Genomic DNA, 17,530 nt, shown 5'->3' with positions numbered 1-17,530 from the left:
TTTCTTACCTCGTTGCAAAGAAATCCTGTTGCTCCTGTTCCTGCCAGGGCTGTGTGACTGCCTGCATGCTGAGGATGGAGAGTTAGTTGTGCTGGGTTCAAGGTAAAGAGAAGAAGGAGCACACACTGCCTATACCTTTCCTTTCTGCAAAATCTGAAGACTAACCAGCGTTTTCTCTGGAGGGAAAACATGACTTGACTTTTTAGAAGGCTTTTCTCTTTCCAACAGTTTCCTGTCCCCAATCCTGAAAGTAAATTTGTTTTTTTTTGTTGTTGTTTTCCCCTCCTCCCCCACTGCTTTGTGAATTTATTCAGTTGAGGAACAAACTGAACCAGGAGCAGAATGCCAAGCTGCAGCAACAGAGGGAGTGTTTGAACAAGCGCAACTTGGAGGTGGCAGTCATGGATAAGCGTGTTAATGAGCTGCGCGAGCGTCTGTGGAAGAAAAAGGCAGCTCTGCAGCAGAAAGAGAATGTACCAGTAAGTGTGGGGCATTTAAGAACTGAAACATTAGTTCTGTGTGTTGTCTGTACAGCCTGAAGTAAGAACTTGCTGGGGGGGAAGGTTGTTGAGATGCTAGACTTGTTGTCCTTATCCATATGTAGTGGAAGTCTTGTATTATTAAAGTCCTTTTCGTGGTACATTAGTGTTAACCTACTTACTCTTTACAGACAAGAAGTCTTATGCTGTCCTGGATTTTTATTTTAGATTTTTTTTTTGCTATTACTACCTCAGCTTTATAATTCTCAAAGCTTTTCCAAAAAAGCACTTTTGATGTTGGAGTATCATTTGCTACTTGTTTTATCCTTTTTGACTTCTGTTTCAAACTCTGATGAATGGATACTGCAGAATAAAATTCTTTAAATTTTCTTCTTTTTTTTTTCCCCAAGGTTTCTTCAGATGGGAATTTACCACAGCCAGTGGCTTCTGCTCCAAGTCGAGTGGCAGCTGTAGGTCCTTATATCCAGTCCTCTACTATGCCACGTATTGCTTCCAGACCTGAGCTTTTGGTGAAGCCAGCATTTTCAGATGGGACACAAGCTTTGCAGGTACCTGATGGGCCACTGAAAACACGAACACTGCCCAATATGAGAGCTGGGAACAGTTCACAAGCTAAAGCTCCTGCAGGTAATAGCTTACAATTAGTATTTCTTATCTAGACATGTTTTGTTTTCTTACCTAACAGCTCTGTTCTGATGTTTTGTTTGTTTGGGTTTTTTTAAAGCACAGCTTTATTTGAGGTGTCAGTCTTGCTACTTGCAATTTTTCCTGCACCTGTGAATATATTTTATAAGCACTGAGTTTCTATGATTCAATGTTAAAAATCAGGCAAATCTATTAGTGAGCACTTTGAGTTGTCGTACAATGTGGAATGTAGGAGGATTTTTCTGTAAAGTAATTATTCTTTTTATTTATTTTGAAGTTCTCCTAAAAACTATACAACAAGTGTGCTTTGAGTTTCTAGAGGCAGTTTTAGTACATACCTGGTAGCAGTCTGGTGCCTGGATTTAAAAACTGGCAAAGCCAGATTTTCTGATTGTGCATTTTTGGAAATGACACATGTAAAAGATCAAGCAACATGACAAGAAATTTTACAAAGGAGGCAGTTGCTTGTAGCACAGAAATAGCAGTAAAGTTATTGACTTGCTGCTGAGTGAGGTTTGGCCTTGCCTACTTGGAGAGTTAATGGAGATTTGTTGGCTTCTCTCTGTGGCTTTCTCCTATGAGAGTCAGTTCAGTAAGAGAAGTCTGGAGAAACTCTTGAGTGTTGTGGGTATCTCTTCTGTGCTATCCTGGGAGAAGACTCCTTTTTCAGCTGGGAGAGAAGAGAAACACTGATCTTCCCAAAAGCAAGAAATGAAGACTGAGCTTGTAGAATAGTTCTGTTTATTTTCTATCTCACTTCCTCCATCTCCAGTTCTGGCAGATACTAAAGTAACCATTGCACAAAAGCAGTTCCAAGTGTCTCTTGCCGTATTGGAGAATGGAGGATTGTTTCTTTTTATTTGGTTTGCTGATCCTAAAACTACTGGAGTGGAATTTAAGCTCTAGACTACAGAAAATTTGAATTTTTGCTCGAGCAATGTGTGGTGGTTAGCTATTTGAACTAAAATATCACATCTTATTCTTTAGCATTTGGACAAAAGGACTGCTTTCCTACAGAGACTTTGATACTTTGTCAGAACAGAACTTTTCTCCTGCTGCTTATTATTACTGTTTGACTTTAACATTACTTAGATTATTTAGAATTTAGTAGAAAGAATTCAGTGAAATATTTAATAGCAGATTGCAAGCATTTTCTTAGTGATTTTTGCAGATCTGGGTGTCTACTCCAATGAATGTGAAGGCCAGCTTTAAAGCAGAACCTGTATGCACATTAAACACACAGATGATTTTTCTACTGTTTTGAATATCACTTGCAGGGTCTGTCTATGCTTTATAGCATCATGTTTTTTCTTTGCACAATATATCTTTTTTATGCTTAACATTGTATCACTTTTAACTTAGCACAGATACTCAAGGAAAGTTTCCTACTAACTGGAAATAATAGAGAAGTTTCTTTTTTGCATGCTAGAAGTGCAGGTGTGTGCTACAACAAAGAGTTTTGCTGCTGCTTTTGGTAGCTGTTCCTGAACTTCATTTGCAAATCTCTTTTTAAAATGAACAAATGAATGAAAATTTGTAATGATAGGTTTTCTGGCAGTTAACCTCTAGGTGATGCTTTTACATTGTCTAGACCTGACTCTTACAGAAAAAAAACCCCCTACTTGTAATAAGTCAATAAAAAATACTATTTTAGCGTAATGTGTTCAATTTGTTCTCTCCTAGGTTCTGTGGTCCCCAATACAAAACCTTCCCCATCTGCCCCTGACTGGAGCAGTTCAAATACAGACAATCATATTAGTCAAGGTTCAGCCTTGACTTCAGGAAAAGGAATTGTGACAAGTGAAGGACAAGGTATGTTCTTTTGTGCTTGGCTAATCTTAAAATATGGATATTCTAGTTGATGATATTTCTCTTCTAAATGCTTCAGTAAATAATAGAGAATTCATTTGAAAGCACAAAAAAAAAAAATCAAAGAACATTGATGTTGCTTTGCTATGGTGTTGCAGCGCTTTTATGAAGAAAGAACTCAAACCCACAACTCACTTCAGGTGGTGAAGTAAATCCTAGTTCCTTCTTACATGCCCCTGCTGAACTTGCATAATACAGCATTTGGCAGGCCCAGGGGCCCTTGGTGCAGGGGTAGGATGGATGCAAAAAGCATCTCCTGCATACACTGTGGTAAATATTGCACAGAGCAGGACTCTTATCCCTACAGTTGTGCCATCCCTTTTGAAAGTTGTCTCCTCTCTCTTCAACAACAGCTGAAGGAGAAACTTTTTTACGAGACAAAGAGAAGAAGGTGCGTCCGTTCTCCATGTTTGACTCTGTGGACCAGTCTGCTGGGCTGGGCACTCTGAGGAAGAACCAGAGCAGTGAGGATCTCCTGCGGGAAGCACAGGTATGCAAGGAGCCCGGGCTGCTGCTTTCCATCTGCCAGGGCTTACCCACAGCTGTTCTAATGTGGCTGGCAGAAAGCTCTGAAAAGTACTGAGGTCAGCTTTTAAAAGACTGCGTCTGAGGAAAAAAGCCTGTTAGGCTTTTGATGGCAGTTGGTAGCTCCAAATCGTTCTCTACGGTCACTGTGGTGAGAATCTACATTTTGGCTTAATACATAAAAGTGGCTGTATTACTTGTACTAGTGTGTATGCATATATTTTTTCCCCCAAAGATACAAAGAGGCATTTGCATGTTGTTTGTTTTTTAAATGATCTACACACTTGTTTCACTCTTTAATGCAGCAGTCTCCTTCATATGTTTGATAGCAGCAAGACTTCCCACCTAAATTTTGGCACAAGGGCACAGTTTGATCAGGTAGGGGAGAAGTAGCCTGCAACTGGGGATGACAAGTGCTTTGTTGGAGAGCAGCCTCTTGCCAGCCAAGTGTCTCTGACATCTGTAGAGAAGTTACTGTGCCCTGCCATTGCTCTTGTTTTAAACATAGCTGTTACAGAAAGAATTAAAGAGAATAGGCTCAAAGTGTGTTCAAACAACAGTGGTGACAAAATGTTTCAAGCAGTTTCTTCTTGTTTACAATGATGTTGTAAACATTATTGCAGCAGTAGTACAAATAAGATACTGTGTCATTCTTTGAGGGTCTTTGGTCCTTCACAGCAGCACTCCTAAACCTTGAGTAACCTTAATGAAATTTTTTTGTCTTTCAGACAACCAATAAAAATGTAACCAAGGTGCCACCACCTGTCCCCACTAAACCAAAACAGATAAACTTGCCTTACTTTGGTCAAGCCAGTCATCTGCAACCTGCTGATACAAAGCTGGATGGAAACCTGCAGAAGCTGCCTTTGGCTATTGCAGCTATGGGGAACAAGCAAAAACCAGTGGCACAGCAGCCTTCCCATCCTTCTCAGCAGATACAGCAAAGAATTTCAGTGCCTCCTGCAGGTTCTTCCTCTAGCCAGGATCAAATTCTTCCTTCCTCCAAACAGGAGAGTCCCCCAGCAGCAGCTGTGAGACCTTTTACTCCTCAGCCATCCAAAGAGACTTCACTGCCACCATTTCGAAAGCCTCAAACTGTGGCTGCAAGTTCCATTTACAGCATGTACACCCAACAGCAGACTCCTGGGAAGAACTTCCAGCAGGCAGTACAGAGTGCTTTGACGAGGGCACAGACCAGAGGACCACACTTCCCAAGTGGTAAGCATATGGCTCTCTCCCTCTCTTCTGCCTGATAAACCTCAGATAGATGTTCTTTCCACCTGGGCTGTGAGTACGAAGCTGTTCCTTGGGGAAATTAAGTGGGTGAGGGCAGCTGTAAGAATCTTAGGGGGTGTGTAAGAGTGTTAACAGGAAGTGCAGCATGTCTGTTTTGTGTTTGCAAGATAACTGTATGGTATGTGTAGTTACCAGGTTAGTTCTGTTCAGTTTTTTGTATTCTGCTTCTTTAGCCTACATAAAGAATACACAGCCTGATTCACCTTTCTTCTTTGTTGTTGTTTTCTTGTTGATCAAATATTCAAACTTGTTTCCCCCCACCCCTCTCTGAACTGCTCCCCAGTGTACGGCAAGCCCGTGATGGCAGGAGCTGCGGTACAGAATCAGCTGCCGCAGACGGAGAACATCTACTCCAACCTGCAGGGCAAGCCAGGCAGTCCAGAGCCTGAGATGGAAACAGCAGCCTCTGCTCATGAGAACCATGAACCAGAGCGGATACCCCGTCCCCTGAGCCCGACCAAACTGCTGCCTTTCCTATCCAACCCCTACCGCAACCAGAGCGATGCCGACCTGGAGGCGCTACGGAAAAAGCTGTCCAATGCCCCCAGGCCGCTGAAGAAACGCAGCTCTATTACTGAGCCAGAGGGGCCTAATGGCCCCAACATTCAGAAGCTGTTGTATCAGAGGACCACTCTGGCTGCAATGGAGACTATCTCAGCTCCATCGCATCCCTCCAAACAGACAGCATCAGCTGCCAGTCCTGAGAGCCCGGTGGAAATCCCAAATCCTTATCTAAGCACAGACTCAGAAAAAGAAACAGCTGCTTCCATGCCAGAACCAGCTATTGCTGAGGAGACAGAAAGCACAGCAGCAGAGCAGAGCGAAGCTGCTCTTCCCCCTGCACCTTTGGACACTGTACCTGAGGCTGGATCAGACAGTGATGAATTCACGCAGCCCAAAGCAGAAGAACCAAACCTAGAAGCTCCACTGCCACTGGAGGTGTACATGGAAGAGTATCCTCCATACCCACCACCTCCCTATCCATCAGGGGAACCAGAGAGTTTGGGAGAGGACTCATTCAATATGAGGCCTCCTGAAGTTACTGGACAGTTTTCCTTGCCTCCTGTAAGTATTAGTTAGCTTACAGTTGGGGTGCCCTGTCAATAAATCCTCTCAAGTGCTGCCGTAAACCCTGTGCATTGTGTTGTAGAGCTCAAGCAGATGTGGGAGAACAGTCCCACAGTCTAAAAGTCTCTCTGTGGGTATCTGTTCTACTTGTGTGATGCTCTTATCTCCAGACTGCATGGCAGTAATGAAAAGTCTCTCTTGTTCCTAGAATTAATGACATAATGAAAAGTTTCAAATGGAATACACAAATAGTAAAACTCTTCAGAGCTGTAAAGAGCATTCCTTATAGAAGTCTGCCTACACCCAGATTTTACTTCCTTTTTAAGAGAAATTAAAGATACAGATAGAGATACAGATTTCACAAGCCTTTTCCACTATTGCTAATAAGAGCTGGAAATGAATTTTCTTAATCCTGCATTGCATTTGCTTATCTGAAAGCGTCTTGCTTGAAAAATATGGAGGAACAGACTTCTTTAGTTTTTGCCTTAAAAACTCATTTGTAAACATCAACTGTTTGTATTTCTTCTACTGAATGTTTTCTGAATTTCTTTGGAACCTGATTCAACATCAGTTTACTCTCAAGTTGCATAAAAATGGAGTCTCTTGGGGCTAGGAGGAGGCAGCACTTTTACCATTTTATTTTGCAAATTTGTATCTGTGTATGATGTTATTGCACTGTTGTGGAACAAAAATGTGTAATGTTTTTGGTTTCTCAGAGACTTTCTTTAGAAACCTGTCATGAGTACAGTTTTGATAACTTGATACATGAAAGTGGTTTTTTCCTCTATCACTTCAGTGCAGAGGAGTTAAAAGCTTTAAAGGTGCTTTTTAACCCTGTAATTTGTGCATGGAGTAGACATTTCGTGTGTTCATGCTTTAAAGATTTTGTCCTTGCTCCCTTTTACAAGGAAACTTGAGTGGTAGGATTTCCTGAATTGTAAGAACTCATTTCTGCTTGGTTTTGTAATAACTCTGCAATGATGAGAAGAAACCAGCCTACCTTCTTGATTTCATATTTAAATCTGTGGGTTGTGCTGCCAGGCTCACTCTTGAAAAAGCCCCTACTTTTGATACTATGTACAAATTACAGGCAGAAGAGTATTTAATGGGAATCTCTACTTACATATCTTATCTCCACATGCCTGCTCTTGCAGAATATGAGTCAATTCTATTCATCTTTGCCTGGACATCTGTCAGAAATTTACATACCCTCGTGAATAGTCCTATTGCTGCTGCCCAGCCAGCTGGGCGAGCACTGAGCTAATGCGAGCATGTTCCCTAAAGGAAAAGGTACAAACTCAGCTATAGAAATATTTGGTTTCCAGTATCCATGGGAGCATCTGAAGTAATTCTACACTTGGTTCTATATTCTTTCCAAAACTGTTTTCCATCACTGTTTGCTCCTGCTATCCTCTGCTATACTTTTACAAAAACGTTAGGCACTTCAACATCAGCACTTGAAGTAGTGTACTCTGTGGAGTGTGCTGCTTGGTTGGTGTAACTGCTGTGAGAGTTAATGCTAAAATCGTCCAAACAACAAGAAAAAAAATGCATCTTTTCCTGACCTTCAGGGATTTGGTAGTTTCACTATTCTGGTGATGTTTGATCAAGGTAACTTCTGTATAGAGTTGAATAGTGACCTTGTCCAGAGATAAAGGCAGAGATCTTTCATAACATGCCTAACCTAATATATTCATAATGTGTTTGGGAATTGGTAAAGATGGTGTAAATTTAATATTAAACACTGCTTTGATCATTTCTGCTTTCATTCCCAAATAAGCAATTTTATATTATTGTTCTTCCAGGAAAAAAGTGCCTGTAACTTGTGTTACCTTTTCACAGGGAAAGAGGACGAACTTGCGTAAGACTGGCTCAGAGAGGATTGGGCATGGAATGAGAGTGAAATTCAATCCCCTGGCATTGCTTCTGGATTCATCGTTGGAGGGGGAGTTTGACCTCGTGCAGAGAATAATTTATGAGGTACAAATGCTAATTTTTAAGGCAAGGAATTTCAATCCCAGTTGAAACTGGGAAGTTGTAGCTTTTCTGGACTAGTGCAGAACCTAGATATGTTCTTGAAGAGATAAATCCTGACAGGTTCTAAGTGTTCATACTTGGAGGCTGATTTGAAGTGTGTCAAGTCCACAGTGGATTTTTAGCATCAAGACTATAAATTTGCAAGGTAGCTTCTTCTCATTTTTTATGTAGTGTTTCATTCCCTGTCTGGCATGTTATCAGATAATTCGATAAGCAAAATCCATGTCAACGTTGCTCACAGTTAAATAGACATATATCAGATATTTGTGAAAAATACTTCTAGTAAATTTTCAAGATCCTTTCTCTCTGAACCACACTGTTAAAGGGAGACTGCAAGCTTAAATGTAAGTCTTGTTGAAAAATTAGTGGTGGTTGTACTCTTCTGCCTCTTGCTCATGTCCTTCCTAGAAATATGTCACAGATCCGTATTTCAGAATAAGACAAGTGATTCTTATATGAGAAGAGGTGTTTATTCCAGAGTGTTTCACCTGAATGTGACTGGTTCCTTTCTGGCTGGCCAGGTGGAAGATCCTAGCATGCCCAATGATGAAGGAATCACCGCGCTGCACAACGCTGTGTGTGCTGGGCACACGGAAATTGTGAAGTTCCTGGTGCAGTTTGGGGTGAACGTGAATGCTGCAGACAGTGATGGATGGTAAAGGTTCCATGAAGTGGCTCCTTATGGATGTTCTCCACAAGGGCCCTGGCTTGGGAGCTGCAGGTCCCTCAGAATGTCCCTTGCTTTGCTCCTGTGGAGCTGGCAATGAGTTTTCTTTCCAAAGCAGAGCAACAGTAGTTCTCTGTGGGGCATCACATGGGACTGTGCAGAGGGGAGAATAGGGAAATTATAGCAATATTCCCTGTATGAAAAAAACATTGTGGGATGGACACAGTTGTCAGGAAGTTGCTCTGTTTCTTTGAGATATTGAAGACAGGTTATAGCGAATGAGCCTTATGCTGAAATTCCCAATGTCCTCTGTGAGCCTGTAACTTACCTGCACTCTGGGCAGTATCTAGCCCTGCAAACTCTCTCCAGTTTTGTCCAATAATCACAGAACTTTAGACCAAAATGAAGTGGAAAACCACAATGTACAAACTAGGTTTACAACTGATAATGGGTTACAAATCCTTTTTACAAATAACTAGTGAGATTATTTACGAAAGGCTGGTGCAGGGGGTTGTGATTTTACTATTATTTCTGCCTATAACAGAAGGGTTTGAGGCCTAAGACTGAATAAAGATGTTTGTGGTCCCTCAACCTCAGGGCTTATTCCAATTACCTGCACTTGTCGTGAAGTCAAATCTTGAAGTGATTATCTAGATTGTATGAGGCATGATGTCAGAAAGATTTCTGAGTGGGTTTTTTAATTTTTTAAATTTTTAGTGCCTTAGTGAATGTTCCTAAAATGTTAATAGATTAAAAAAAGGTAGAATAGCTGGAGATCTGTATGGAAGCCTAGCTTTAGGGCTCAAGCAGGCCTTGCTGTAGCTCCTGTTATCTGTGGAAAGCGATTGACATGCTGGGTTAAGTGCTGTGCTGGGAAGCCTGCAGCAGGGCAGGGCTGATTGCCCGTTCGCTCCCGGCGCTCTGTGAGCGCTCCACGAGCAGTGGGAGTGAAGTGCCATCCTTCTGTCCTTGCCTTGCAGGACCCCTTTGCACTGTGCAGCATCCTGCAATAACGTGCAGGTGTGCAAGTTCCTGGTGGAGTCGGGGGCGGCTGTCTTTGCCATGACCTACAGCGACATGCAGACGGCCGCAGACAAGTGCGAGGAGATGGAGGAAGGCTACACGCAGTGCTCCCAGTTCTTGTATGGTGAGTGTCAGCCCCGAGTCCTGGAGCATGCCTGGGGTGCCCCTGCCACCTCTCAGTTCATTTGTGCATACGGAGGGGTAAATTGCACACTCAGGTTATGTGCCTGTGCCACAGGTCCCTCTTGGAAAGAGGGAGGTTTTTGCCAGCTTGCTGTCACAGAATGAGATCCATCGAGATTAACTTTGTAATATTCATCCTGTGGAGGAGATCTGAGTAACAAAAGCTTTCCCTACATTAAAAGCTTTGAGTGAAGCATGTGCATTGACAGATTCACCAATTAGGTGAATCTTGCCACATAAGAACTTTCTACATAAAAACAAAAGTAGTATGGATATGTCAGTAGGCAGTTCATAGCTGTTACCTGGTGTCTTTAAATGAGGAGTATTTACTAATGTGCACCTTAGAACCAAAAAAGGTATTGCCAAGTTCCTGCCTTAATGGATATTAGTAAGCACTGAATTTGACTTTACCTTCCTGACTTTTTTCTTCACTTGCATTTAAAAAGAAATCCCATATTAAATTTAGATTTTATTCAAATAGTAGGGCTACAGAGATACTATCTTTTAATGGAGAAAACTAATTCCCCCTAGGGTGTGATGAGTATTAGTCAATGAGGTTTTACATTACTTTACTGTATGTTTTGTGTGTAATGAGGTTTTAAGTTACTTTTCTCTGTTTTGTATGTAGCTTGTGTCCCCATGGCACCTACCAGCTGGTGTGTCATCCCTCTGCAAGAGGTTAGAGTAACAGCAATGTAACACAGCAGAAAAAGCTGTAAAACTGCCTTGCTGCTTTTGTGGCACAGGCGAGATCTGAGTTTCTCTAAGCTGCTCAGCCAGCAGATTTCAAAACAGTCTGTCCAGCTGTCCTCACTAAGCTTGAAAACTGTGTCTCTTGGTGCCAAATAGGTAGTTTTCACTAGAAAGGGAGGAAGCCTTTATAACTGGCATCAAAATTTGTAGGCTAAGCAAAATTCCATTTGGTTTTGTGTCCAGACTCCAAGGGAAGCATCAAGACCAAATACCCAAGGAAGATCGTAGGAATAGATAAAAAATAACACCACTTGTCTAATATTTTAAACTGGTTTTAGCTCACATATGAGTTAAGAGATGGTATCTTTGTGTTGATCAGCTCTTGAAGGATTTCTTTCAGGAATTTGTCTAATCCTTAAATTCAGGTAAACTGCCCACAACATCCTGTGGAAAGGAGGTCCATGGACTCAGTATATACAGCATGAAGAAATACATTCTTTTTGTTTGTGGGGTTTTTTATGACCTGCCATCTGATGATCTGACTTGCTACTCTGTATGTTGAGTTTGGGATCTTTTTTGTGTTACGAGATACTTTTTGATGGGTCCTGAAAGGACTGGAAGGCTTTGGCTTATTGCCAGTTTTTCCAGATTGAAACCACTGAAACTATCTATCTCTTGATATATTGGCTGTTCAGCTATCAAAGTTCCATATTGTTCTATCAGAAATTAAAAATATTGTTAAGACTGGTTCTGGTTGCTTGTAGTTACTGTAAGAAATTATTCCCTGCCTAAAACTGCTTCTGTAAAAGAGGTTTGGGAATGTGTATCTGTTTCCAGAACTGCGCTAAAACCTGGCCCTCTAAACTCATTATTAAGCTAATAAACCCTGATGTAATTCATTGATTCACTTAATCTTTTTCTTGCAAATGATGTCCAATATCAAGTAGGAGGTAGGTTTAAATAAAACCAATCATCCTTTATCACTGACTAAATGACAGGTCTGATGCTGCTCAAGTACGGAATTTTCCACTTTCTTAAATGTAATGCCTGTGCTGTCTCTGAGTGTGTTTGCCCCACTACCCTGGTGTGACTATTAACACCCCTTTAGGAGACCAGCAGCCCTGTGTAGATCATCTTTGTCTGCTCTGATGCTCAGTGCTCCATCTTCCCTTCCACATGGGTGCAGAGCACAGCTCTGGCCAAACCTCTAATTATACCAAATGCAAAGCAAGGGAAGAGTTTCTCTGAGCAGAGCTTATCATGCACTGGAAATAATTTAATTTTATGTGCTGAGCTGTTGTGCAGAAGTAGAGGACTTGATTTGAGCAGGTGCTTCCTTTAGCAGATCCTATACAGAATGTTCTAATAGGTATGTGATGGAAAGGGAAAGGACAAGTTTTATGATGCATAAAACTTTCAGGATCTTTGCTCCTGAAAATACCAAAACCAAACATTGAAACCCCAGTAGGATTCAGTATTTTAAAATAATTACCTAAGAGAAAATCAACTGGTGTACAAACAAAGATACCTTTTCCAGTTTTGTGCATGGAGGCTGAGGAATGTGTACAGAAAGAAAAGTATCATCTCTGGCTACAGCTGTAAAGTGAGCAAGTTCTAAATAACACTGCAGGGTCTATGTGTGTACTCCAAAATACCTTGGTCCAAAGATAATTTAAAAGAATTGTGTTTCTGAAGGCAGTGTTTAAAACAAAACAAAAAATAATGTTAGAAATTAAGAACTGCTGAGATAAGTGCTTGATTAACCTAAAGCAGCTGCAGAGTAGCAGGCAAATCTTTCAGGTACAGGTCTGAGATGCAACGTGCTTTGAAGTTCTGAAATAAAATGGCCCAGGTGGCAAATGACACCACAAGCATCAAAATGACAGTGGTGGTCAACCTAAGCAGGTATTGCTATCTCCTTGTGACAGAAAGAGGTAACCACTGGATTAAGAGTACAGAAAATGTTTTTTGACCATCACTTAGGTCTAGAAAGTGTGAACACAAAAATATAACCTTTTATCAATCAGTGCTGCTCTCCCCATTTGCCTTGTATTTTTTGAGCATGTGTAAGGAAGGAATCTGTCTTCTGTAAGTAACTTCACAAAGCCACTTCTTCCAGGGCCACCTCTGACCAGGCAACAAGGTGCCAAGCAGGTAGGAATTGCTTGGGGTTTTTTCCTGGCCTGTCCTCCAGTAAGAATAAAGGAGTCTTCCCTCCTGTTGTCCTTTCTATTTATTTATTTTCTTTTCAATTTAGCTGCTTTGTGTTTTCAAACTTGCAGGAGTGCAGGAGAAGATGGGCATAATGAACAAAGGAGTGATTTATGGACTCTGGGATTATGAGGCTCAGAATGATGACGAGCTGTCCATGAAGGAAGGAGACTGCATGACAATCCTGCGCCGGGAGGATGAGGAGGAGATTGAGTGGTGGTGGGCACGGCTGAACGACAAGGAAGGCTACGTGCCCCGAAACCTGCTAGGGGTGAGTCCTGCCTACTGCCAGCACCAAAGAAACCCCACCCTAGGATGGGGAGTGTACACAGCATTGTGTTCTCATTGCACCACTTGCACTGAGGTGCAGCTTTAAAAGTCAAGAGGAAGGAGTTGACGTTCTCCATCTTTGTTTAGGGAGTTGAATACCTTGGCGGAGTGGGTTAACACCCTCTGTTTAAGGTACTTAACACAGATTAATGGGTGCACAAAAGAACAACGTGTATCACCAGCCTGCTATATACTGCAGGCTCTAATACCAACCTTGTCTCGCCATCTTAGAAAAACCCCTTTCATCCAAACATGATGTGTGAGTAACGTTTTGTTGAGCATGTTCTCAGGCACATGGTGTGATTTTGGGGCTGTCCTGGGTAGGGCCAGGAGCTGGACTCAATGACTCCTTGAGGGGTCCCTTTCAACTCAGGATATTCTATGATTGTTTGAGAACAAAACTAGTTTTCCCTGTTTCACAGAGTGATGTACTGGCACAAAGGGCCCTCAGAACTGAAAATTGCATGAAGAGTGTGTCATGAGTCCTTTCCTGTGTACACAGGGCACTTTTTGATCCAAGGAGATAAACACTGCAAAAATCTAGGTTATCTTTTTTCTAGGGTTGGAAAACAGATTACATTGCTCAGTAAAGGCAGATCTTTATTTTCTCCTCTGCTTTTAAAGTAACATTTAACCATATGTCCAAGGCTTTACATGAATGGCCTCTCCTCCTCTCATCACCTTTGGTACTGCCTCTTTTATTAAGAACAACTGTGTACAAACAAATACTTTAAATTATGTCCCTGTATTTCTCCTCATAGCTGAGTTGCTGGAAAACTATGGCAGATGGACACATATATAAAAATTCCATGAAGCTTTTCTCTACAGTTCTAGTTGCCCTGGTGCTGGAGATAAGAGGTTCTCCAAGATTGACCACTGTGAATTTTAGCTGATTGATGCATGATGCTTGAAAGAGGCTGAACCTCCTTCCTCATGTAGATCATCATTACTCCTAAACTGGTTGGATTTTGCAGAGCAACTCTATCTAATGCAAAATCAGTTTTAATTTCTGTATCATTTCCAGGTCAGGCCTAACACCATGTACTGTAAAATCCTCCCTACCATAGTATTTCTGCTCAGTCTTTTCCTCTCCAAAGTAAACATTTCTAAATTGAGAGCAGCCATCAGCCCTGCACAGTAATGTCAAAATGGCAGCTTTTTGGTTTTTGCCTGCCCCAGGGTGAATTGTGCATGTGCTGTTTGTTCATAAGCTTGTGCTTTCAGCCTGAGCACAGCTTAAGCTGGGGATCACAACTTGCCCTTGTAAGCACAACACAATCCCAACAGAATCTTTGGGTAAAACTACACAGTATTTATTAACTGTGACTCTCCTGTGTCTGCTCAGTTGTTCTGGTGCTGCCACTGAAATATCATGTGGTGATTCTCCAAAGCAACTACCAGCCTCTTAATATAGCAGCTGAATTCTAGGCTATGATGTTCACCAGAGAGGAAAATATTTGGTAGATTCTTAAGTCTTCATCATAGTTGCTTTATCCTTTTGCACTCAGGTGTACTGAATAAAACCAAGGATTAAATTATCTGTATCAGTGCTCTACCCTTGTTAGTGACTCCCTAGCTCCCTAAGCCAATAAGATAATACTGTCAAAGGGAGTCTTTTGAACACTGTCAGGTGTTATGGTACTGTAACTGACTGACTTCACCTCTAACAGTGGTGAAACCACAGCAGGCTGAGACAGACCTTGTGGTGAAGTTGTTGGCCTTGTCCTACTCATTGAGAAAAGAAGAAAGCCAGAGTCTGGTTAAAGAGAGAAGGGGGCATCTTTGAGGAGAGCTTTAGATGAGAAAACCCGAGCTGTGATGTAGATGTGCATTGCCATTTAGAGCACGGAGGACTCATCTCTCCTAACTGTATGAAATGTATCCTATTTTCATATGCCAGTGGCTGTGCTTTTCACAACAGTAGCTGTTCCCTAAGCCCTTCCAAGTGGGAGCCAGCAGCTTCCCAGACATCTTGTCCCTGCTGTGAGCTGACCCAAGCTGTGTCCTGTCAGTTGTGCCCTGCACCCCTGTGTGTGTGGCCAGGGTGTGTGAGCAGCACAGGGCCCAGGGGGCACAGGCTGACAGGTCCCAATTCACTGCTGGGCAGGTCCTTGATGGAACTGGCCACCCACCCTAAAGCACAGCTCCTCCACTTGCATGGTTCTTCTGCACACAGATGTTTCCAGCTTGCCCAAAGCTATACAGACATAAAAGCTGATAGGCACTGAGAGAAAGCAAACCAGACTTTAATACCTCTCTGGTCCCATTTATGAAACAGGGAACAATCCCACTGAACACAGAAGTCTCTTGACTTACAAAGCCATGTGCTTTTCCTGGCCCACCCATCTGGGCAGAGCTGAAAGTACTCCATTATGTGCTGTTCCATACCTTCCTCTTGTACTGACATGGTTGGTATTTTTTTGAGCTTGCCTCAGACTGCTAAATTAATATTTGTTAGTTTATAACATGTAATATTTATTTTTTATAACCATGTTTTTGCTACTATGGATTACATTAGAATTGTAGTACCAAAAAGGTTTTCTGTTCCTTTATTTTTTTCTTTTAAAAAAAGTAACCTTTTAAAGTACTAAAATTTTAAACCTCATTTCTGTTTTACCCTCAGCTGTATCCGAGGATTAAACCTAGACAAAGAAGCTTGGCATGAAATAGTACAGAAGCCAGATTCTTGAAGTACTAATCATGGGTAACTTGTGGGAAAAAGAGTCCATTTTGTGTTGGTTCCAGTATCATGAGACTTATTTCAATGACAATGTAATTTGAAAGCTATGAAGAATGTGCTTTGAAAACAAATGAAGGATTGATGCATTAGCAAATGGATGAGGGCATTGTACAAGATGAAATAATGCTTACAAGCAAATGAAATTCTGCTGCCTTTGGTCGAATCAAGCCATTATGTTCAAGTACCCACTTGGATTCCTTCAAACATGGCAGAAGAGAGTTTCACTTTTCTCTGCATTAAATACAAGAACCTTTTGAATTTGCCATTGAAGGGATCATCATGAAACAGGTAACTTGGCTTTGTCCAAATTTATCCCAAGGCTTTTTTCCAGATGGGAGAAATTAAAAGTATGTGCACAGCACCCAACTGCTTATTGCTGGAAGCAAAATGTTTGTTAAGAGAAGCTAAAAAACCTGCAGTGCATCTGAAGAGCGACGACCACATGACCAATCCATTAAGCAATAACTTTAAAACAAGCTGTAGCATCTTAGAAATTCTGTGTATTCAAAATACCATGTGCTGTAACAAAAATGTAGTTTTAGATTCTTCTTTTTACAAAGAGCCTCATGTATTTATTGTATTTTGTACTTTGAAGACTAAGTGTAGAACCTTTCTGTAGTCCTTGACAACTTACTTGTTTTTACTCCACTTGTTTACTCCACCATTAAACTTTTGTCTCCTCTTAAGCTTTAACTCTGGGTATTTTAATGGTAATTTTTATTAGAAATGTTACCAGTAAGACACACTGCTGTTCTACATTACACTAACTTTCTGTATTAAACTGAACCCCTCCTCCCCCCTCCATTCCAGGTAGTTTTCCTGCATTTAAAATTAAGCTGAATCTGTTAGTTGCACATAACCTTTGTTAACCTTAAAAGCTAAGGGACATACTTTAGAAAAAAAACCTTGGTACAAATATTTTCTAAATAAAGCCTTTCCTATAGAGCTATCCTTTCTATCTCTCTATGTGGCAATAATTTGATAATGAGCAGTATTTAACAGAAGAGCAAGTAATTCCTTACAGGTGTTTAGGAAGTGCCTCACCCTGCAGGCTCATGTTTTCCTACTGGGGAAGTCTTACTGCTTTCTGAAAAGGTGCCCATAAGGAAGAAATTGTTTGTAAGGAGGAGGACACAATTCCTCAGGTGGGGAAACTAAAGGCAGCAGCAACTTGGCTCATGGTCACAGCCTCTGGCTGTGGGGTATATAGTATGAATTATCTATCTTAGAAACCTTTAGCTGTTCAAGCATTAATCGTTTAAAGTATCAGCCTCTCTAACATTTTATTAACTGCCCCACATCCAAAATCAGCTCCAGAAGCTGGTTTTCCCCTTTAAAAGGCAACAACTTATGTTCCTGAAAGCAAAAGCTCTGCATGTGCACTGTGATGATCTTTCTCTAAGGAAAAAAAAAATTTGCTTATTTTCAGCAGAAATAAGTCTGGCACACTTTATTTCTACTTTTTTTTTTTTTTTAAATTTTATTTAAATACTTTCTTATATTTCAAAGGAACACAAATAAGATACAGGAACTCAAGATTCCACCTGAAAGCATAAGCTTTTCTCCTGCTCCAGGCACATCAATGCTCACTTTGACCAAACCTGTACTTGCTGCAATAATTCTTTAAAGAATATTTAACTAGAATAGTGCTGGGGCTTGACACAAAACATACAAGGGACTCCTATCTCTGAATACAAGTGTTTAGATATGCAATACTATTCTCTTTCCTGATTTCAGATACGC

The 17,530-nt window shown here is 41.2% G+C and overlaps 1 protein-coding gene across 4 annotated transcripts in view; it reads left to right on the top strand.

The window, feature by feature from the left end:
* TP53BP2 (tumor protein p53 binding protein 2) overlaps window positions 1-16,736 on the top strand; it is a 53,094-nt gene extending 36,358 nt beyond the window's left edge. For all 4 annotated transcript variants that reach the window (XM_042051446.1, XM_042051447.1, XM_042051448.1 and 1 more), the window contains 11 exons: window positions 315-479; window positions 890-1,127; window positions 2,829-2,957; window positions 3,368-3,504; window positions 4,268-4,757; window positions 5,119-5,900; window positions 7,746-7,883; window positions 8,462-8,595; window positions 9,588-9,754; window positions 12,789-12,988; window positions 15,671-16,736. In XM_042051446.1, the coding sequence (XP_041907380.1) occupies window positions 315-479; window positions 890-1,127; window positions 2,829-2,957; window positions 3,368-3,504; window positions 4,268-4,757; window positions 5,119-5,900; window positions 7,746-7,883; window positions 8,462-8,595; window positions 9,588-9,754; window positions 12,789-12,988; window positions 15,671-15,712 (2,622 nt within the window). In that variant the 3' untranslated portion in view covers window positions 15,713-16,736. The remainder of the gene's footprint in view (window positions 1-314; window positions 480-889; window positions 1,128-2,828; window positions 2,958-3,367; window positions 3,505-4,267; window positions 4,758-5,118; window positions 5,901-7,745; window positions 7,884-8,461; window positions 8,596-9,587; window positions 9,755-12,788; window positions 12,989-15,670) is intronic.
* Window positions 16,737-17,530: the final 794 nt, after the last annotated feature.

Source organism: Corvus kubaryi, unplaced genomic scaffold (genome assembly GCF_017639235.1).
Source record: "Corvus kubaryi isolate FWS band 111438036 unplaced genomic scaffold, C.kubaryi_AGA036_p1.0 76, whole genome shotgun sequence".
NCBI lineage: Eukaryota > Metazoa > Chordata > Aves > Passeriformes > Corvidae > Corvus > Corvus kubaryi.
Note: the sequence above shows the minus strand (reverse complement) of the source record. Positions and strands in the feature narration are given on the sequence as shown.